The following is a 20,239-nucleotide window of genomic DNA, read 5'->3' on the forward strand; positions in this document are numbered from 1 at the left end:
AAGCACCTCTCTGTTCCTATGACACAACACCTCTAACATTTTTTACTATTGAGACCTACTACTGTTCCATTCAAAGAGGACTTTCTTTAGTTTCCTCTAGTTAAGGAATGTTGAAAATTGAAGGTCCTGGGAAGTAGTTACAGTTCTGACTGACTTTTAATGAACCTCAGAAGATATATTTAGTAGGTCTCTTTTAAAAGCATGAAGGGAAATTATGAAGGATTTAAAATTTTTGTTATATACAATATCCCTATTATTTAGTACTAGAGGCCTAGTGCATGAATTCATGTATGGGTGGGGTCTGGCAGGCCCACCCCGATCGGGGCTGCGGGAGGTCGGCCAGCTGGCCCTGCCGCAGTGCGTATCATAGCGACCGGTCATTCTGGTTGTTCCGGTCGCTTGGCTTTTATATATGTACTAGAGGCCCGGTGCATGAAATTCATGCATGGGGGGGGTCCCCTCAGCCCAGCCTGCACCCTCTCCAATCCGGGACCCCTCGGGGGATGTCCGACTGCCGGTTTAGGCCTGATCCCGGGGATCGGGCCTAAACTGGCAGTCGGACATCCCTCTCACAATCCGGGACCGCTGGCTCCTAACTGCTCACCTGCCTGCCTGCCTGCCTGATCAACCTGAACTACCCCCCCTGCCAGCCTGATTACCCCTAACCGCCTTTGCCTGCCGGCCTGATTGCCCCTAACTGCCCCCCCTGCTGGCCTGGTTGAGCCACGCAGCCTGCTGTTCGGTTGTTACTGTGAGGGTGTCCTGACCAATTTGCATATTATCCTTTTATTAGTTAAATATATAGATAATTTTTATTTTATTGAATTTTTTACAGAAAGGAAGGGAGAGGGATAGAGAGTTAGAAACATCAATGAGAGAGAAACATTGATCAGCTGCCTCCTGCATACCCCATACTGGGGATGTGCCTGCAACCAAGGTACATTGCTTTGACTGGAATCGAACCTGGGACCTTTCAGTCCACAGGCCAACACTATCCACTGAGCTAAACTGGTCAGGGCTATATAGATAAATTTTAAATGATAGCATATAGGATTAAAAATTGTTTGTTGCTGAATTTTTTTTGGTAACTGACAACTCGCAAACGCTTACATTTTCAAATAATTTTTCAGTTTATAATGAATTGGTCCAAAGAAAGAAGTTTTATATCTCTAGTAGAAACTGTCAGCTGTGATTTCCAAAATGAATTCTACTCATTTACTTGCTTTCCGTTTGCTAGTTTATTTCTGCTCTAAAGAAATTCTTTTGCCAGTTTTTCCTATTCATAATTTTAAGGTACAAAAATAATTGCTGTTTTCTTATTAACACATTAAAAATAATTTTCCCTTTCAGATCGAAGCATTGCTTTAGTCACATGTCAAGATATTAATGTGTAGTATCCTAATTATAATAAAATTTTATGTTGGTTTCTATTATAATCCTTTTTTTTTTTGCTTAATCCCTTCATCTTTTTCACCCAGCCTTCCTATATAGTCTTGATTATATGATTGTTAATTTCCATGTGATTGGGTTTTACATTTGATCTGATAAAAACATATTGTATTCAGAGAATATACTGTGTATATTATCCTAAATTATTTCTAGTTTGTGGTAGTTCCATGTACATTTGAAAAAAGGTTTAAACTCTGCCTTAGTGTACTCACTTTATGTAATTCCAATGTGCATGAATTTAGTTACCATGTTTTAGTGAAATATCATCAATCTCCCAACAACAAGCCTTGTAATACCTTGAGCATGGATCTAGGCAAGCCTGCCTAGATTTTGAACTGGGGAATTATGAATTAACTAGAGGCCCGGTGCACGAAATTCGTGCACGGCGGGGGGGGGTGTCCCTCAGCCCCGCCTGCACCCTCTTCAAACTGGGACCCCTCTCACAATCCAGGACTGCTGGCTCCCAACTGCTTGCCTCCCTGCCTTCCTGATTGCCCCTAACCACTTCTGCCCGCCAGCCTGATTACCCCCTAACCACTCCCTGGCCAGCCTGATTGATGCCTAACTGCTCCCCTGCCAGCCCGATTGCCCTAACTGCACTCCCCTGTCAGCCTGGTCACCCCTAACTGCCCTCCCCTGCCAGCCTGGTCACCCCTAACTGCCCTCCCCTGCTGGCCTGGTCCCCCCCAACTGCCCTCCCCTGCAGGCCTGGTCCCCCCGAAATGCCCTCCCCTGCCGACCTGGTCACCCCTAACTGCCCTCCCCTGCCAGCCTCATCGCCCCTAACTGCTCTCCCCTGCTGGTCTGGTTCCCCCCCTCCCGCAACTGCCCTCCCCTGCAGGCCTGGGTCCCCCCCCAACTGCCCTTCCCTGCAGGCCTGGTTGCCCCCAACTTCCCTCCTCTGCCAACCTGGTCACCCCTAACTGCCCTCCTCTTCAGGCTTGATCGCCCCCAACTGCCCTCCCCTGCAGGCTTGGGTCCCCCCAAACTGCCCTTCCCTGCAGGCCTGGTCACCCCCAACATCCCTCCTCTGCCAGCCTGGTCACCCCTAACTGCCCTCCTCTGCAGGCTTGATCACCCCCAACTGCCCTCCCCTGCAGGCCTGCGTCCCCCCCCAACTGCCCTTCCCTGCAGGCCCGGTCGCCCCCAACTTCCCTCCTCTGCCGGCCTGGTCACCCTAACTGCCCTCCCCTGCAGGCTTGATCGCCCCCAACTGCCCTCCCTTGCAGGTATGGTCCCTCCCAACTGCTCTACCCTTCAGGCCTGGGTCCCCCCCAACTGCCCTTCCCTGCAGGCCTGGTCGCCCCCAACTTCCCTTCCCTGCAGGCCTGGTTACCCCCAACTGCCCTCCCCTGCAGGCCTGGTTCCCCCCCACCCCCCCAACTGCTCCCCCCTGCAGGCCTGGGTTCCCCCCCAACTGCCCTTCCCTGCAGGCCCGGTCTCCCCCAACTTCCCTCCTCTGCTGGCCTGGTCACCCCTAACTGCCCTCCCCTGCAGGCTTGATCGCCCCCAACTGCCCTCCCTTGCAGGCCTGGTCCCTCCCAACTGCCCTCCCCTGCTGGCCTGATCTCCCACAACTGCCCTCCCTTGCAGGCCTGGTCCCTCCCTAACTGCCCTCCCCTGCTGGCCATCTTGTGGCAGCCATCTTGTGTGTTGGAGTGACAGTCAATTTGCATATTACTCTTTTATTAGATAGGATAACAGGTGGTATTTAAACTATTTAATTTGCAGTACTTTGTTAGAGAAAGTTTTAAAAAACAGACTGAAACTCTGTTCAGTTTTTTAGTCTCTTTTTCTCTGTTCTTCAAATTTGATTACTTTTATTGACCTTTCTTCATGTTCACTGTTTCTGTAATTTTCAATCTGCTCTTAAGCTTATCCAGTGAATATTTTTAGTTGACATGCTGTCCTTTTCATTTCAATACCATTTCTCTGCTGAGCGCTCACCATCTTATTATGACCATCCTTTGCTTTAAGTTCTTGAAAAATATGTATCCTGGCTTTAAAGTATTTTTTTACTAATTGTAATGTTTGGGTTATGCAATTACCAGTTTTTATTTATTTTTATCTTGATTGTGGGACACTTTTTGCATCTCTAGCAATTTTTTAATTTTATGCTGGTCATTGTAGTTATTCTTTGTAAGGAAGTGGCTAGATTATATTGTCTTCCTTTAAAAAGTGTTGAGTTTTGTTCTTTCAGGTAGTTATATTATTGGAGGATCTTTTAGGTTTTTGTCAGGCTTTGTTTTCTTTGTGAGGCAGACCTATTTTGATATTGAACTAAATTCTAGGGGCTTTTACTCCTAAAATGTGGTGTTTGGGGTTTCAACTGAATGCTGGAAATGTTCTCTTTACTCTAGTTGGGTGGAATATTTGTCTGTGTGGCCTGCCATAACTTAATACCATATATTAGGTGACTTAAACAATCGAAATGTATTTTCTCACAGTTCTGGAGACTGGAAGTCCAAGATCAAGGTCCCAAGAGGGCTCGTGTCTAGTGAGGACTCTCCCCTTGGGTTGCAGATGGCTGCCATCTCACTGTGTGCTCACATGATCTCTTTTTGTGTGTGAGGAGAGAGAGAGCTTTCTGGTATCTCTTCTAAAGACACTTAATCCTGTTGGATTAGGGCCCCATTCTTATGATCTCATTTTACCTTAATCACTTTGCTAGAGACCCAGTCTCCAAATACATCTACACTGGCAGGTAATTACAGATGAATTTTGTGGGACACAGACATTCAGTTCATAACAGGCAGGAATTCCAAAAACTCCAGCATTGCACTACCTTTCAGACCCATAGTAGGTGATCTTTGCTAGACTTCATCTAGAGTCTCATCGTGTGTGTGTGTGTGTGTGTGTGTGTGTGTGTGTGTGTGTGTGTGTGTGTGTGTTTTGGGAGGGGTGTTGATTAACAAGAAGCATGTGTTCAGAAATCTCGTCTCTGTCTCTTGAGTTGCTCTACGAGGGCTGGTTTTCCTTATGTTGGGACAGAAAAGTGTTCCCAGGCAGAAATCTGGGGCCACCGTGAGGTTCATTTCATATTTCCTATCTCTTAAAGATCTCAGACCTGCACTACTGTTATTCATTTTCTAAACACAGTTGCCTCATATATTTTGGCCTGTTTTATACTTGTTTTTGGTAGAATAGCAAATCTGGTACCAGATATTCTGTCACGGTTGGAAGCAGATCAGTCATGAGTTCTTATTTCCAAACATAGTTGGAGGAGCTTTAAAGATCTCTTGTGGGCATTCTTATTTTATATAGTTAATTTTTTTTATTACTGATAGAGCCTATTTTATTAAAAGTTTTATGAGTAGACTTGAATTCTTTTTAAAGCTGTATGTTGAACATAGTGGACTCTGTGGAAGGGGAGCCTTATTTATGGACTGTTTTTTTATGATATTGTTAGAATCTTTCTGAAATATTTCACTGGGTAGATGAGGCTCTCTATAGGTAGTAATCAAAACCTGGTGATGAAATGTTATGACTTACACCCACCAAACCCTGGAAATTTAGCATGTGGGCCCCAGGAGAGCTCGTTTAACTCTCTTACTTTCTCTGCATTTGACATAGGATAATGTGAGATATGGCTCCAACACTGGGCAAAGTGACATGCTATAAAAGAATGTTTCCTTAATTATAATATTTAAAATTTTTTTCCAGGAGTTTAAAATTTTTTTCCAGGAGTTTAAAATACTCCTAAGTACATAACTGCTATTTTGTTCATTTGAAAAATGGAATTCTTTTTGGCAGGCTATTATAAAGTCTTCAGATTTTATGCCTTTTACAAAGAGTAATCATGAGCCCTATATGTATAGAGAGTAATACTCTTGCTGGATAGGGTATTCAAATCAGGGCTTTTAATTTTCTGTATAATTAATCAAATAAAAATATTCTGTTTAGATATTTTTAAAATTATTAGAGGGGTTTTGGAGGGTATTGCATAGGTTTCATATTTAATTGTGTTTCACATGGCCAAATTGTGTGTCAAGATTTGATAATTGACTAGTGACCCGGTGCACGAAATTCGTGCACATTAAAAGGGGATTAATTAGAGGAAATAATTTAATATTGCTATTTGCCCTTTCTCTATAATAGAAGTATCAGAGATGAAAGAAAATTAGTAAAATATATATGAAAACCTTCCTTTTGTCAAAGTCTGGGGCTCACCACGGGACCTAGAGCCAAATCCCTGCCCACCCACATGCACCTCAAAATCACGTGAGACCCAGACCCGGCCGCACCCCCCCCCACCACCATTGGGCTAGATCCAGACCTGGCCAGTCCCACCCTTGTCGAGCCCTGCCGGGCAAGGGGCGTAGCCTCAGTTCCCCTGGCCTGGTGCCAGGACGGGGGGCATGGCCTGTGGTCCCCAGCCCAGACCAGGGTGGGGGCATGCCTTGAGGTCCTCCGTCAAGCCCCGCCAGGTGGGGGACATGGCCTGAGATCCCCTGTCAAGCCCCGCTGGGTGGGGGGCATGGCCTGAGGCCCCATGTCAAGCCCTGCCAGGCGGGGGGGCGCAGCCTCAGGTCCCCCATCAAGCCCCACCAGCAGGGGGGCACAGCCTCAGGTCCCACGTCAAGCCCCGCTGAGTGGGGGGTGCGGCCTGAGTTCCCCTGACTCAGCACTGGGGGTGCACTTTGAGGTCCCCTGTCAAGCCCTGCTGGGTGGGGGACACAGCCTGAGGTCCCCTCTCAAGCCCTGCTGGATGGGGGGTACAGCCTGAGGTCCCCTGTCAAGCCCAGCCAGGCAGGGGGGCGCAGCCTCAGGTCCCCTGGCCCAGTGCTGGGGCGGGGGAAGCAGCCTGAGGTCCCCTAGTGCAGCACCAGGATGAGAAGCACACCTTGAGGTCCACTGTCAAGCCCTGCCTGGTGGGGGGCGTGACCTGAGGTCCCCTGTCAAGCCCTGCCAGGTGGGGGGCACGGCCTGAGGTCCCCAAGCCTGGTGCCAAGGCGAGAGGCGCGGCCTGGGGTCCCCCAGCCTGATGCCAGGGTGGGGGACACGGCCTGAAGTCCCCTGTCAAGCCTTCCCAGGTGGGGGGCACAGCCTGAGGTCCCCTGTCAAGCCCCATGGAGGCGGGGGAGGGCATAGCCTCAGGTCCCTGCTGATTGCTCGTTAAGGCTCCTTATGGGAACTTGGCCTCAGCTGTGGGTGCAGCCATCTTTGTAATGGAGTGATGGTCAATTTGCATATTACTCTTTTATTAGATAGGATGATTTTGGTTTCTCAGACCATGGAGGAAAGGATAGATTCTTAGATGTTGGATATACTGCAAATATTGTGTAAAAATATTTTTCTATCTGTGTCTATCACACCATGTGCTAAAGGAAATATCTGAGTAAAGATTTACCCATAAAAGAGAAACAGTATATATACACAAAAGAGCATATAGGTAAACATTTAATCTTCAGGTAGTTGAAAACACTGATGAAAGATATTATTAAAAGAAAAGAAGGCTAGATCTTACAGCAAAAATAAAACTCCATCATAAGCAAAGAGAAAAGATGAGCATGAGGTTGGCAACCTTTTGATGCATGGGATGGCGCTCAACCAACTGAGCCACTCCAACAAAGGCAATATATATTTTTGGAGTGTTTTAAAACTATGAAACATTCACATACTGCTAGTGGGAATGTAAAGTGGTACAGATGCTTTGAAAAACTGCCACATCCTAATAAAATTAAATAGAGTTACTGTGAGATTCAGCAATTCTAGGTATATACCAGTGGTCGGCAAACTCCTTAGTCAACAGAGCCAAATATCAACAGTACAACGATAGAAATTTCTTTTAAGAGCCAAATTTTTTAAACTTAAACTTCTTCTAACGCCACTTCTTCAAAATAGAAGAAGGCTATCGCCTAGGCTGTGGTATTTTGTGGAAGAGCCACACTCAAGGGGCCGAAGAGCCGCATGTGGCTCGCGAGCCACAGTTTGCCGACCACAGGTATATACCAACGAGGTATAAAAGCATACATCCACACAAAAATTTGTACATAACCGTTTATAGCAACATTGCATTGCTTATATTAACCAAGAAGTTAAAAAAAAATACCGGAATGTTCATCAACTGGTGGTGAAATAAAATAAGGTATTATCCATACAATGGAATAATATTCAGCAATAAAAAGAAGTGAAGTACTGATACATTCTTCAACATGGGTGAATCTTGAAAACATTATGCTGAATAAAAGAAGGCATTCAGGAAAGACCATATGTTGCATGATTTTATTTATATGAAAAATCCAGAATAGGAATCTATAGAGATACAAAGTAGATTAGTGGTCTAGGGTGGAGAGGATGGGGCAAGTCTATACTGTGACTGCCAATGGGTATGGATTTCTTTTTAGAGTAATGAAAATGTTCTAAAATTAGATAGTGATAATTTCACAAGTCTCTAATTATACTAAAAAATCTAATTGTATTATGAATGTAAATTTATTCACACTTTACCTGGGCGGATTGTATTGGAATGTAAATTATATTTCAGTAAATCTGTTTAAAAGTTCATGTAAATGTTATTTTTTATTATTAACTACTAGTGGCTTGGTGCATGGATTCATGCACATAGAAAGGAAATTAATTAGAATTCTTGGGGTGGCACCGCGGCTCGAAGGGCATCTGCGGAGTGAGCGGGGGTCCCTCTGGCAGGTGAAGTCCCTCGGCCTGGCCTGTGGGGATTGGGTTAAAACCGCCTCTCTGACATCCTGAGAACCGCCGCTGCCAAGTCACCACAACTCGGCAACTCCTGCTTTGAGCATCTGCCTCCTGATGGTCAGTGCGCATCATAGGTACTGGTCAGTTGGATGGTTGGATGGTCACTTAGCCTTTTATATGTAGATATTTAGAAGACACTTGATTGGTGCACCTTACAACATTTTATTTAATGACATAATTTAAAATTGAAATTAGTAAAAGTACCATATCTTATGAAGTTTTTTCATAGTTCTTTTATATTTAGCAAAAGCAAAGATAGGGCTTATTCTGTGCCTTTCTTGGTATTTTATGTAACATAAGGTCCTAATGTAACATAATTTTTGCCGATATCTTATAGAAAAAGCCACAAATGAGTACAACACTACGGAAGATTGGAGTCTTATTATGGACATATGTGACAAAGTTGGAAGCACTCCTAATGGGTAAGATGCCCACCATGCTCAGTAAATGTCTAAGAACTTAGTAACCTGTATCTCTTTTCTTGGCGTGACTTTGAAAAGAAAATGGGATTTTACTATTTACTTTGGGGGGAATAAAAATAAAGAGATCAGGGTGGCAGGATTTATGGGATAGACCTTATCCTTAAAGAACAAATGGAAAAGAGTTCAACTGAAAACCTGAGATAAATTAAAATACATAAATCCTTGACACAGTAGAGACATATTAACAATGCATTGACTAGTTGTTCAGGAATTTCTCTTGTAACTTAGACATGTATGGGAGTCTTTTAATAATGAAGTAGATAAATGTAATAGGTAATATGTTGAAAAATCTTTCAGTAATGAATAAGTAAATAACATCATAATGAAAAAAGTGAATATAAAAGGTACTTTGGGGGAGATGTAGCAATTAAGCTGAACTGATTATGCTTTAGAAGTTTAGAAGACTGATGAAAGCATGTTTTAACATTACAGCTTTTCAGGGTGCATTCATGCATGTTTACACTGAAATCTTATAACACTGTTTATCTTGCTCTCTTTTTTGAAAATAAGAATCTGCTGTCTGAAAGCTAAGTCTGTCTTAAACAAATGAAAATATATTTTTATACGATAATAGTTCTCTTGTGTTGACTGACCTTTTTTGAAATGATTTGGCTCTTGGTTTTGGAATATGCAACAAGCTTTTAAAATTTTTTTTATTTTTTTAACTTCTACAAGTCTATGAACAAAACATTGGATAGAGTCGTTTTATAGATTTATTCCTGTAATGAAGTAAGGTTTGCAGGATTTTATTTTTAAATTTAAAGTTATTTGGTAGTAGTATACCTCATGTTTTTAATGTTTAATTGGAAATTCTGGATAAATACTTAACCTTCTTCATTTTTTCTTAGAGCAAAAGATTGCCTAAAAGCCATAATGAAAAGGGTAAATCATAAGGTTCCTCATGTTGCTCTGCAGGCATTAACTGTAAGTAAAAGTCGTTATTATTTTATCGAAATTTTAAATGTATATTTATTTTAGTAAGTTAAGATAATATCTCAACATATTTATATTGATTTTTATTTTAATAACAGCTTCTTGAGGCTTGTGTGGCAAACTGTGGAAAGATATTTCATTTAGAAGTATGTTCCCGCGATTTTGCAACAGAAGTACGTGCTGTGATAAAAAATAAGGTACATTTTTAAAAGCGATTTAAGTTATTAAAATATGTATGTACTCTGTCATTTTAACTATATGAGCATGAATAAAGTTGTATTATACATAAAATCAATTTTAGATAAATTTGTGGGAACCCCTTTCACGTCCCGCGTGGTTCAGGGTTCCGGTTCAGGGTTTGGGTTCTGGAGAAGGCCGCACACAAATGAAAAGAGACTTGGGAAAGTATTAATTCGGGAATATTGGGGGCCAGGCGGGAGCCCACCTCTAGTGGGAGGACTACCACTTGCTCTGGCCTTGCTATCCCTTTTATTGAGACTATGGGATACGCCCATAACCTTTAGGCAGGAAATTCCAATAACAGAAATTTACATAGGAGAAACAGGTGGAGGCTGCTTCAGCTAACAATGTTTTTACTAAACAGTGAGTGATTAAAACAATTAAGGTTGTTGATCAGCCTTCCCGGTTTCCTGTCCACATCTTTCTATTAGTGGGACAATGATTGGTTTCCGCCATAAATTTAAAATGAAACAAACTTTCTGTTCTAAAATTTGATGTTTTCACTTGTAGCACAAAAAAACTGTTTTCTTTCCCAAAACATAATGCTAATGATAGTAGCTAGTCTTTACTGATGGTTAGTTGGCAGTCGCTGCTTTAAGCATTTTACTTGTTTTTTTTTTTTTTTAATTTTTTTTTTTAAAATATATTTTTATTGATTTTTTACAGAGAGGAAGGGAGAGGGATAGATAGTCAGAAACATCGATGAGAGAGAAACATCGATCAGCTGCCTCTTGCACACCTCCTACAGGGGATGTGCCCGCAACCAAGGTACATGCCCTTGACCGGAATCGAACCTGGGACCTTTCAGTCCGCAGGCTGACGCTCTTCCACTGAGCCAAACCGGTTTTGGCGCATTTTACTTGTTTAATGCTGTTGACAACATTTAGAAGTTAGCTTCTCTTGTCATTCTTATTTTATAGATGCAGAAACTGAGGTTTAGAAGTTAAGTAACTTGTCCAGGTCCTGCCAGCTAGTAAGTAGCATAGCTGAGGTTCAGATTAAGGTTTCTGTTACCAGAGTGTCCAGACGAACCACCGTTCTGTACTGATTTCCATTAGAGATGGAGAGCAAAGGGGGCTTTTAGTTTAGAGAAGGATGGAGGGGGTCTTCACGACAGGGTTGGTGTTACTGATTTCTTTGAAATGGAAACTCTTGAAGCACCAGATTTTTGTTTGGTTGACATAAAAATGTTAATATTAAGAAAACATAGAAAAAGTGATCTGAATATAAAAGATTTGTTGTCATTACAGTAAGTCTTAGAAATTGAGGTTCAAAAAGGGTAATTTTGCAAGAAATAACTATATCTTAACATGTAAATAGGCATTTATCAAGTACTCATCTAGGCTAGGGATTGTTGGGCTTTTGTTGATGTCAAGCAAATAAAATTTTGGTGATAATTTTCTTGGTTAAATAATTCAAGTACTAATTTTAACCACAATTGCTTTTTCTTTGCCTTTTCTTTAAAGGCTCATCCTAAAGTATGTGAAAAATTGAAATCTTTAATGGTGGAGTGGTCAGAAGAATTTCAAAAGGACCCTCAGTTTAGTCTAATATCTGCAACTATTAAATCTATGAAAGAAGAAGGAATTACTTTTCCTTCAACAGGTTCTCAGGTAAGAGCTACATTCAAACCCATGGTTGACCCTATGCTATTTTGAGTGTATGTATCTTATGTAAAGTCTAGGCAAGGTCTGTTCTACATATTAGAACTTTGAGAAGTGACTTAACCATAAATAATTGTTTAACGCTACTCTGGAGTCATGTAAAAGACATAGATATATGAGAGAGAAGAGTAGCTTTGTAAAAGTGAAAGATAACTAAATTATAAATGACAAACATAGATTAGGGGTACAAAGACCATATGCCAGGTGAGACAGGTAACTTATAGACTGAGCTGTAAAGATGAAGAGGTAAGATTTTTAGACTGGAATGTATTCAAGAGGTACTGGGGTTTGGGGCATGGCCTCAGGTCCCCTGTCAAGCCCCACCAGGTGGGGAGTGCAGCCTCAGGTCCCCTGCCCCAGTCCAGTGCCAGGCTGCCTCAGGTCCCTGCTGATTGCTCGTTAAGGCTCGTTCCGGGAACTTGGCCTCCGCTGTGAGCGCAGCCATGTTGTGTTATGGGATCCCCACCTCTGCTGTGGGTGCAGCCATCTTGTTACGGTGTGACAGTCAATTTGCATATTACATCTTTATTAGATAGGATTAGCATGTGTGAATAATTATAGAGCTTGTGTTTTCTTTGAAAGGGTAGTTGTATTTATTTTAGTTGTACATTTATAGACTGTCTCGGCGGCTGCCAAGAATGGTATGTCATCGAACAAAAATAAAGAAGATGAAGACATAGCTAAAGGTAATTCATCAAAGTGTAATTTGATGTTACTGGAAACATCCTGGCCAGAACAATTTATTGAAATAAATATTGAAATGAAACTGGGTATACTTTTAATATTTTAGTATTTTCAAATCTAGACACTAATAGAGTCTGAAAAGTAAGGAAAACAATTAACGTGATAATAAGATTAACTAATTCATTATCTTTGTCAGTAATATGTATTTAATGTCCTACCTTTGGAGAGCTTACATTTCACCTTTTCTTTAATGCCAAAGTTATGAGTCAAGCACAGAAATATATGTTCATGGCTTGTCCTATATGGAAAGTTACCCATTTTATAATGTCACAATCTGTTCACTATAAAAATAATAGCTGCTGTATATGACAGACTGTTATAATCAGGAATGAGCAAAAACTTTATTTTAAAAAATGTCATGATTCTCTGCCCCTCAAGAAAGTTAACTGCTTAATGTTTAATTAAACAAATAAAATCCTGACTTGCTTTATTCTTACTAAGTATTACATTATCTAATATTTCTTTTTAAACTTTGAAAACTCAGAACTAATTCTGGCTACCTTTCTTTTGCATTTTAATTTTTCAAACTAGCTATTGAATTATCATTGCAAGAGCAGAAGCAGCAGCACCCGGAAACAAAATCCTTATATCCATCTGCAGAAGTTCAGTTAAATAATAAAGTTGCAAGGAAAGTGAGAGCTTTATATGATTTTGAAGCCGTTGAGGACAATGAACTCACCTTTAAACATGGTGAAATTATTATTGTTTTGGATGACAGGTATGTTTTCAATCATTATTTCTGGGATATTTTGAAGTTCAGGATCATATGCTTAATTTAGAACCCTGGATACTCAGCTCTTTGACTTCAGTATATCATAGGACTGTTCATATCTTAATTGTTTTTCCTGAAATAAAACTTAAAAAAGTTAGACGAGGTAATATGATTTTCTTAAATTTGGTTTTACTTTATATCTTGCATAAAAGATGTATTAAATGAGTATCACAGTTGGGAAACATAAATATTCAGTTATCTGAATGCATTTACATTGGGGATTTTGTATACAAAAATTACTGGCAAATCAACTTTAGGAAGACATATAGCTAGCTGTATTACCTTTGGTCAAAGCACCCAAAAGCTATGCTCAGCTCCTCCCTAATTCTTAAAATGAGGACACAGTTCTATCTTCTAAAACCTAGAATAAAGTAAGAGAGTTAAAATTACTGTACAGGTCTGGCTGGTGTGGGTCAGTGGTTGAGAGTTGACCCATGAACCAAAAGGTCACAGTTGTCTATTCCCGGTCAGGGCACATGCCCAGGTTGTGGCCCAATCCCCAGTAGAGGGCTTGTAGGAGGCAGCTGATAGATGTTCCTCTCTCTATGATGTTTCTATCCCTCTTCCTTCCTCTATCTCTAAAACAAATAAAAAACATTTTATTTTATATTTTTCTTGATTTCAGAAAGGAAGGGAGAAGGAGAGAGAGATAGAAACATCAGTGATGAGAGAGAATCATTGATCGGCTGTCTCCTGCACACTCCACACTGGGGACCAAACCTGAAATCCAGGCATGTGCCCTGACCCAGAATTGAACAATGACCTCCCGGTTCATAGGTCAATGCTCAACCACTGAGCCATGCCAGCCGGGCATAAACAAACATTTAAAAAACGAACTAAATAAAATTACTATGCAGGTAATTGTATGGAATGCAGAATGTGAATGACATAAAAGAGACAGTGTTGGGGTCCAGAAGAGAACAGATTTGCATGTGTTGCAATAATCTGGGAAATAAGGCTTATCCAGGGTCCATTTCAGGTGAACTTTGATTTTGAAAGGACAGAAAAAAATTGCAATAACTGAGAATAGGAAAACAAAGGTCTCAGGCACTCAAGATAACTTCTGTTCACAGAAGTTTTTTCCTTTTTAAAAAATAACCCTTTGGAATTGAGCACATGATCACTGAAGGAGAGTAAATAGATGTGAAGGTGAAGAGATAATGTGGGCTCTGAACGGTGACAGTTCAAAAGGTCAGGCTTCTGAGTGTAGTTTTAGTGAGAATATTTACAAAAGAACCTAGGTTTACACTTCTGATACTTTTATCCTATATAATAAAAGCCTAATATGCTAAGTGTCTGATCGTCCGGTTGGCCGTTCAACCAATCAAAGCGTAATATGCTAATGATAGGCTAAGGCCGCTCAACCGCTTGCTATGACTTGCACTGACCACCAAGGGGAAGTCACTCCGACCAGTAGGTGAGCTTGCTGCTGGGGTCCAGCTGATTGGGACTGAGCGAGATGGGCTAGACACACCCTGGAGCCCTCCCGCGATGCCCCCCCGGCTGGCCAACCTCCCGTGTCCATCCCCAGCCCTGATCATGCACCAGTGGGGTCCCTTGGCCTGGCCTGTGCCCTCTCGCTATCTGGGACACCTTGGGGGATGTCAGAGAGCCAGTTTCGGCCCAATCCCACAGGCCAGGCTGAAGGACCCCACGCACAAATTTGTGCACCGGGCCTCTAGTATAATTATAAAATTAAAGACATAAAATAAAAACAAATCTAAAAAGGAGTAGTTTTTACTCTGAGATTCAAATTTTGAGCATTACTTTTATGTAATAAAATTTTTCTAAAATAAATTGCTGCTCACAAGGTAGGTAATCTCTAGAACGTCTGTATTACCGTGCTGTGATAGCCAAATTGCTGAGTTTTTCTTTTGTAACTGTGTGAATCCTTCATAAATATTCTGTCCCTTGACATCAGTTGGTATTTGTGTGGCATTATATACCTATTACTAGAGGCCCAGTGCACAAAATTTGTGCACGGAGGGGTGTCCCCTCAGCCCAGCCTGCACCCTCTCCAATCTGGGACCCCTAGGGTGATGTCTGACTGCCAGTTTAGGCCCAATCCTCAGGACTGCTGGCTCCTAATCGCTCACCTGCCTGGTTGCCTTTAATTGCCCCCCCCCCCCCCCCGCTGGCCTAATCACCCCTACCCGCCTCTGCGTGCCAGCCTGATTGCCCCTAATTGTCCCCCCTGCTGGCCTGGTTGCCCCCAACTGCCCACCTTTGCCAGCCTGGTCGCCCCCAACTACCCCGCCCTGCCAGCCTGGTTGCCCCCAACTGCCCGCCCCGTTGGCCTAGTCGCCCCTCACTGCCCCCCACCCCTGCCAGCCTAATCGCCCCCAACTGCTCCCCTCCTGCCGGCCTGGTTGCCCCCAACTGCCCCCCCCCCCGCCGGCCTAGTTGCCCCTCACTGTCCCCCCTGCCAGCCTAATCGCCCCCAACTAACCCCCCCCCCCCCCCCGCCGGCCTGGTTGTCCCATGCAGCCTGCTTGTTCAGTCATTTGGTCGTCCCTCACTAACCCCTCTGCTGGCCTGTTTGTAGGCAGCCATCTTGTAAGGGTGTGATGGTCAATTTGCATATTACCTCTTTATTATATAGGATAGTCTACAAGCTTGCACTGAGTAAAGGGTAATGTTATTATGCTGCACATGTTATTTTTACTGATGTCTGATTAAAGCACAAATTCATTAAATTATTTAGACTCTTACAAAACTATTTTCAGTTGAGACTTATCACTGCAAAAAAGAACTTTTTTCTTTGTAACTGCTAAGAGAATTCAACATGAATATGATGGAATGTGTAAGTTGAATGCCCTTGTTTTGAAGATAGGATATTCCAGTCTTAAAATTGCCATAGACATATTCATCATCATGTATAGGTTAAATGTTGTCATTCTGGGTGATGGGTTATCACTGTAAAATTTTAAACAAAGGCAAACTAAAGTTAAGTGGCAGTCTTAGGTTAAAAGCAGGTCATCTAGAATCTAGATTATAGGTGATTCAGAATATGACTGTATTCACTGTATTTATATTGCTATGGAAATGAAAGCATACAATAAAGAATTTCACATGTAGAACTTGAAAAAGTCCCTTGAAAATACAGCATTCTTGGACTTCAATTGAAGAAACACGGAACTGATAGAAAAGGCACACATTTCTTATTAGCAGTATATGAAAAAGCTTTTTACTTTTTCCATTTTTAGCTTTATCTCACCACTCCTTGCTTGTTCTGTATATACCATTTAAAAGAATTAAGTGGAATTCTTACAGTTCCAAAAATGCCATGTTGTGATTAGACTTTTGTGGCATTGTACATTTAGTTCTCTCTGCCTGGAAAGCCATGTCAAAGGAAGCAAGCACATTTAGAAAAGAAAAGGAACTTTACTTGCAAGGAAGGTTTGCAAGGGAGTCCAGGCTTTAGAAAGATTGCTCCCAAATTAAAAAGTAAAACAGGTAATTTTAAGAAAAGACCCCCACAAGATTACTAAGTTTCCAGGTTGACTATTTGTGTGTTTGTGGTGGAAATAGCACTTTTCTCACATGATTATCATATCCATAAAAAGCATCATTTATCTTCAGCCATTGTCGTTGTAAAAGGTATGAGAGGGTCCTTTCCCTGCCAGGTATCAAGGCATATTAATAAGCTATAGCAAATAAATTGTTTTAGTTAAGTCAGTAGCTTAAAGGAGAGGCTAGGTTTTAGGTTTATTTTGAGACCTAAAATGAGACAAAATGACTTTGTTTACCTCAGTGTATTTTATTTCTTTGGTCTTTAATTTTGTTGCTTAACCGAAATGGAGAAGGGCATTTTTATTTCCTCAGCCCCCATTTCCTTTTCCTTCTGGTGAGTGCGTAATGAACCTTCAAAACCCATATCAGATTTTATATCCTCTGGGAAACCTTTAACTTCTCCTCTGCCTTGACCTGTAATTTAGGAGTTCCATCTTGGTGCCACCAGCATGTGAAGTATAACTTAGTAAATTCTCTCTGTTGTACTTTTTAAATGAAATAAAGTTTCAGAATCATAGAAGTTAATTTATCCTTAAGTTTCATCTTTAAGAATGCCTGCTCAATAAGTCAAATTTTTGAAAAGGAATAGATAAACTTACCATTATTTCCAGATTTTATGATTGTCCGTATAGAATGTCCAAGAGAATTGGTGGACAAAGTATTAAAACTGATAAGAGTTCATCAAGGTTGTTGGATACAAGCTCAACATATAAAATCAGTGGTATGCTTTATTATAATCACAACTATTTAGAAAGTATAATAGAAAAAAAATGCCACTCTCAACAGTAACAAAAATTATAATGATCTTGGAATAAATAAACCTAACAAAGATGTATAAGATCTTCATGGAGAAAATTATATAAAGTTCTTTTAAAGAAATATAAATACATACAACATTTACTTGATTCATGGTGAGAAAACCTTAATATTATAGATTTCATTTTTCCCATATGAATGCATAAATTCAGTGCATTTCCAATTAAAATTTCAACAGAACTTTTTATAGAGAACTTGAAACATTTTAATATTAATATAGAAATGTGAAGGTATGAGAGGGTCCTTTTCTTGCCAGGTACCAAGGCATACTAATAAGGTGTAGACTATTGCAACAGAATAGAATCCAGAAATAGGTTCATGAACAGATAGCAGCTTGCTGTTTGAAAGATAGGATATCATAAATCAGTAAAAAAGTATATTTTTTCAGTAAGCTTTGCTGGTGTGAATGGTTCTTTACATGGTACAAGTAAAATTTTTTTTTTTTTAAATATATTTTATTGATTTTTTACAGAGAGGAAGGAAGAGGGGTAGATAGTCAGAAACATCGATGAGAGAGAAACATCGATCAGTTGCCTCTTGCACACCTCCTACTGGGGATGTGCCCGCAACCAAGTTACATGCCCTTGACCGGAATCGAACCTGGGACCTTTCAGTCCGCAGGCTGACGCTCTATCCACTGAGCCAAACCGGTTTTGGCGCACAAGTAAAATTTGATTCAGCTTCACACAGTACATAAAATTTCATTCCAGATGAATTAAAGAGAGGGATAAAAAAGAAAACTAACTATTAAGTACAAGTATATAGAAGAGATTTAGGAATTTAAGGATAAAGATTTCTTTCAAATAAAAGTAATCCATAAAAAGATTGTTAAATTTGATAACATGGAACAAAAAGCACAGTGGAATAAAAGAAACTATACTAGTACACATTTGTTAATAGACAAGTGACAGTTTGAGAGAAGGTATTTTCATAATGAAGTTCAGACAAACTAGCTATCCAGAATACAGAAAGAACCACAGATCCATGAAAAAATATGAAAGACCCAGTGGGGGCAAAAATGGACAGGAGACCTGAATGAGCAGTTTATAGACGAGATACTCTGAAAGGCCAGCAAGCACACATGGATACTGGGGAAGTGCAGATGAGCACAGCAGATCTGATTTCTCTCCTGAATGATATTGTGTTGCTTGGACAGTTAATGTGCATGAGGGGAAATGACTTTCTCACATGCTGCTTAGGGAAAGAGGGTGAATTGCCATAACCCCTTTAGGAAACATTTGGCACTATCTAATACAATGGGAAATGCTTATATCTACTAGAGGCCCGGTGCACGAAATTCGTGTACGGGGGGGGGGGGGTTTGGAGGGCAGGGTCATCTCTCAGGCCGGCCTGCGCCCTTGGGGGATGTCCTACTGCCAGTTTAGGGGATTGGGCCTAAACCAGCAGTCAGACATCCCTCTCACAATCCAGGACGCTGCATGCACCAGTGACCATACTTTTCATACAGGTGAATTGTGTGGGCAGCTACATTTTTTTGCCCTGATTATAAAAAGTAGTACATAACATGATCCTTCTGAGGCGGTAGTACCATTTTCCCCATCTTATGGGTGGAAAAACTGAAGCAGAGAGAAGTTAAGTAATTGGCTTTGTCATACAGTTATAAGTGTCAGAATCAGGGCTGACCACAAAATGTGCAAGCCAGAGTCCATGCATGTCATCGCTGCATCATTCTGTTTTTTCAGTGTTAGAGTAGCCTTGCCAGGTTTTAATTTTTAAATCTAAGAGACTCTTCCCAACATATAGGGTAAGGTCCCTAGGCCTAGCTGGTGATCAGGGCTATCTGTGGGGTGACCGGCGGCTATCTGGGGGTCCCCACTGACACCTGTCTTGGCTGCCGGCCTGGCGCCACCCACTGGCCGGCTCCACCCCCTGGCCAGCCCCACCACCCGATTGCTGCCACTGGTCGCCTACCTCTCGGCGGGGGGATGGAGGCAGATGCTCAAAGCATCTGCACTGAGCGTCTGCCTCCTGGTGGACATGTCATAGCCGCCGGTTGTTCTGACATTTGGTCAATTTGCATATTAGGGTTTTATTATATAGGATGGCCCAGCAAGTCCATGTTTGTACATAAGCCTAGAGAGAAGTGTTGCAGGTGTGTCCCTGAATCTAGAGTGATCATTGCCTCAATCTTTATAATGGTGTAATATTGGAATTCCTTAATGTCCATCTATAAGGGAATGGATAAATCAAATATGCCATATTCGTATGATAGAACTTTGATTTAAAAAGGATAAATATCTGAAAAAAGTCTGAAAGTATTAACATATAATTGAAAAGATCTATAACTATATAGAGTTGGCTTAAAGATATTTGTAAATGAATAAAAAATACACTGACAAGAAGGCCACATACCAACTTTATGGTGGTAGTGTGGTAGGATAGGTGTGGGTTGTTGATAAAGGGGACTTCAGTGTTATCTATAATCTTTTCATTATTTTAAAAGCCTGGAATTATATGTGAACAATTGCTAATTCTAAATGTAAGTATGAGAATATGGATTTGTTTTATTTGTGCTTTTCTATATCTTATTAAATTTAAGACCTACTTTTAAATATAGTTGGATGTGAACTAGTATTTTTCAAAGTAGGCTAAATTTAATTTTTATTATAATTCATCTTGACACAAATGCACTGAAATGTATAGGAACAACTGACATTTTGGTACTATATTTTTAGTGATGCCAATTGGTGGAAAGGAGAAAATCATAGAGGAATAGGACTCTTCCCATCTAATTTTGTAACAACTAATTTAAACATGGAGTCGGAAGCAGGTAAGTTAAATCTTGGGGAAGGGTAAATTGGTTCAAGTTTTTTTCATTTGAATTTTATGCTTCAATTTTGAATATAAAGTAAATTGGCATTTAACTCTTGTTTTAAAACATTTATAGGCAA

General features: G+C 41.0%; 1 protein-coding gene across 5 annotated transcripts in view; it reads left to right on the plus strand.

Moving 5' to 3' along the window:
• Positions 1-20,239, plus strand: part of STAM2 (signal transducing adaptor molecule 2) — a 44,989-nt gene that overhangs the window by 8,026 nt on the left and 16,724 nt on the right. For 4 of the 5 annotated variants that reach the window (XM_080668458.1, XM_080668459.1, XM_080668462.1 and 1 more), the window contains exons 2-8: positions 8,501-8,585; positions 9,494-9,569; positions 9,677-9,775; positions 11,285-11,431; positions 12,099-12,168; positions 12,758-12,944; positions 20,024-20,118. In XM_080668458.1, the coding sequence (XP_080524584.1) occupies positions 8,501-8,585; positions 9,494-9,569; positions 9,677-9,775; positions 11,285-11,431; positions 12,099-12,168; positions 12,758-12,944; positions 20,024-20,118 (759 nt within the window). The remainder of the gene's footprint in view (positions 1-8,500; positions 8,586-9,493; positions 9,570-9,676; positions 9,776-11,284; positions 11,432-12,098; positions 12,169-12,757; positions 12,945-20,023; positions 20,119-20,239) is intronic. The other variant, XM_080668460.1, reaches the window with a different exon arrangement.

The sequence above is a fragment of the Plecotus auritus genome, assembly GCF_963455305.1.
Source record: "Plecotus auritus genome assembly, chromosome: 5".
Lineage (NCBI taxonomy): Eukaryota > Metazoa > Chordata > Mammalia > Chiroptera > Vespertilionidae > Plecotus > Plecotus auritus.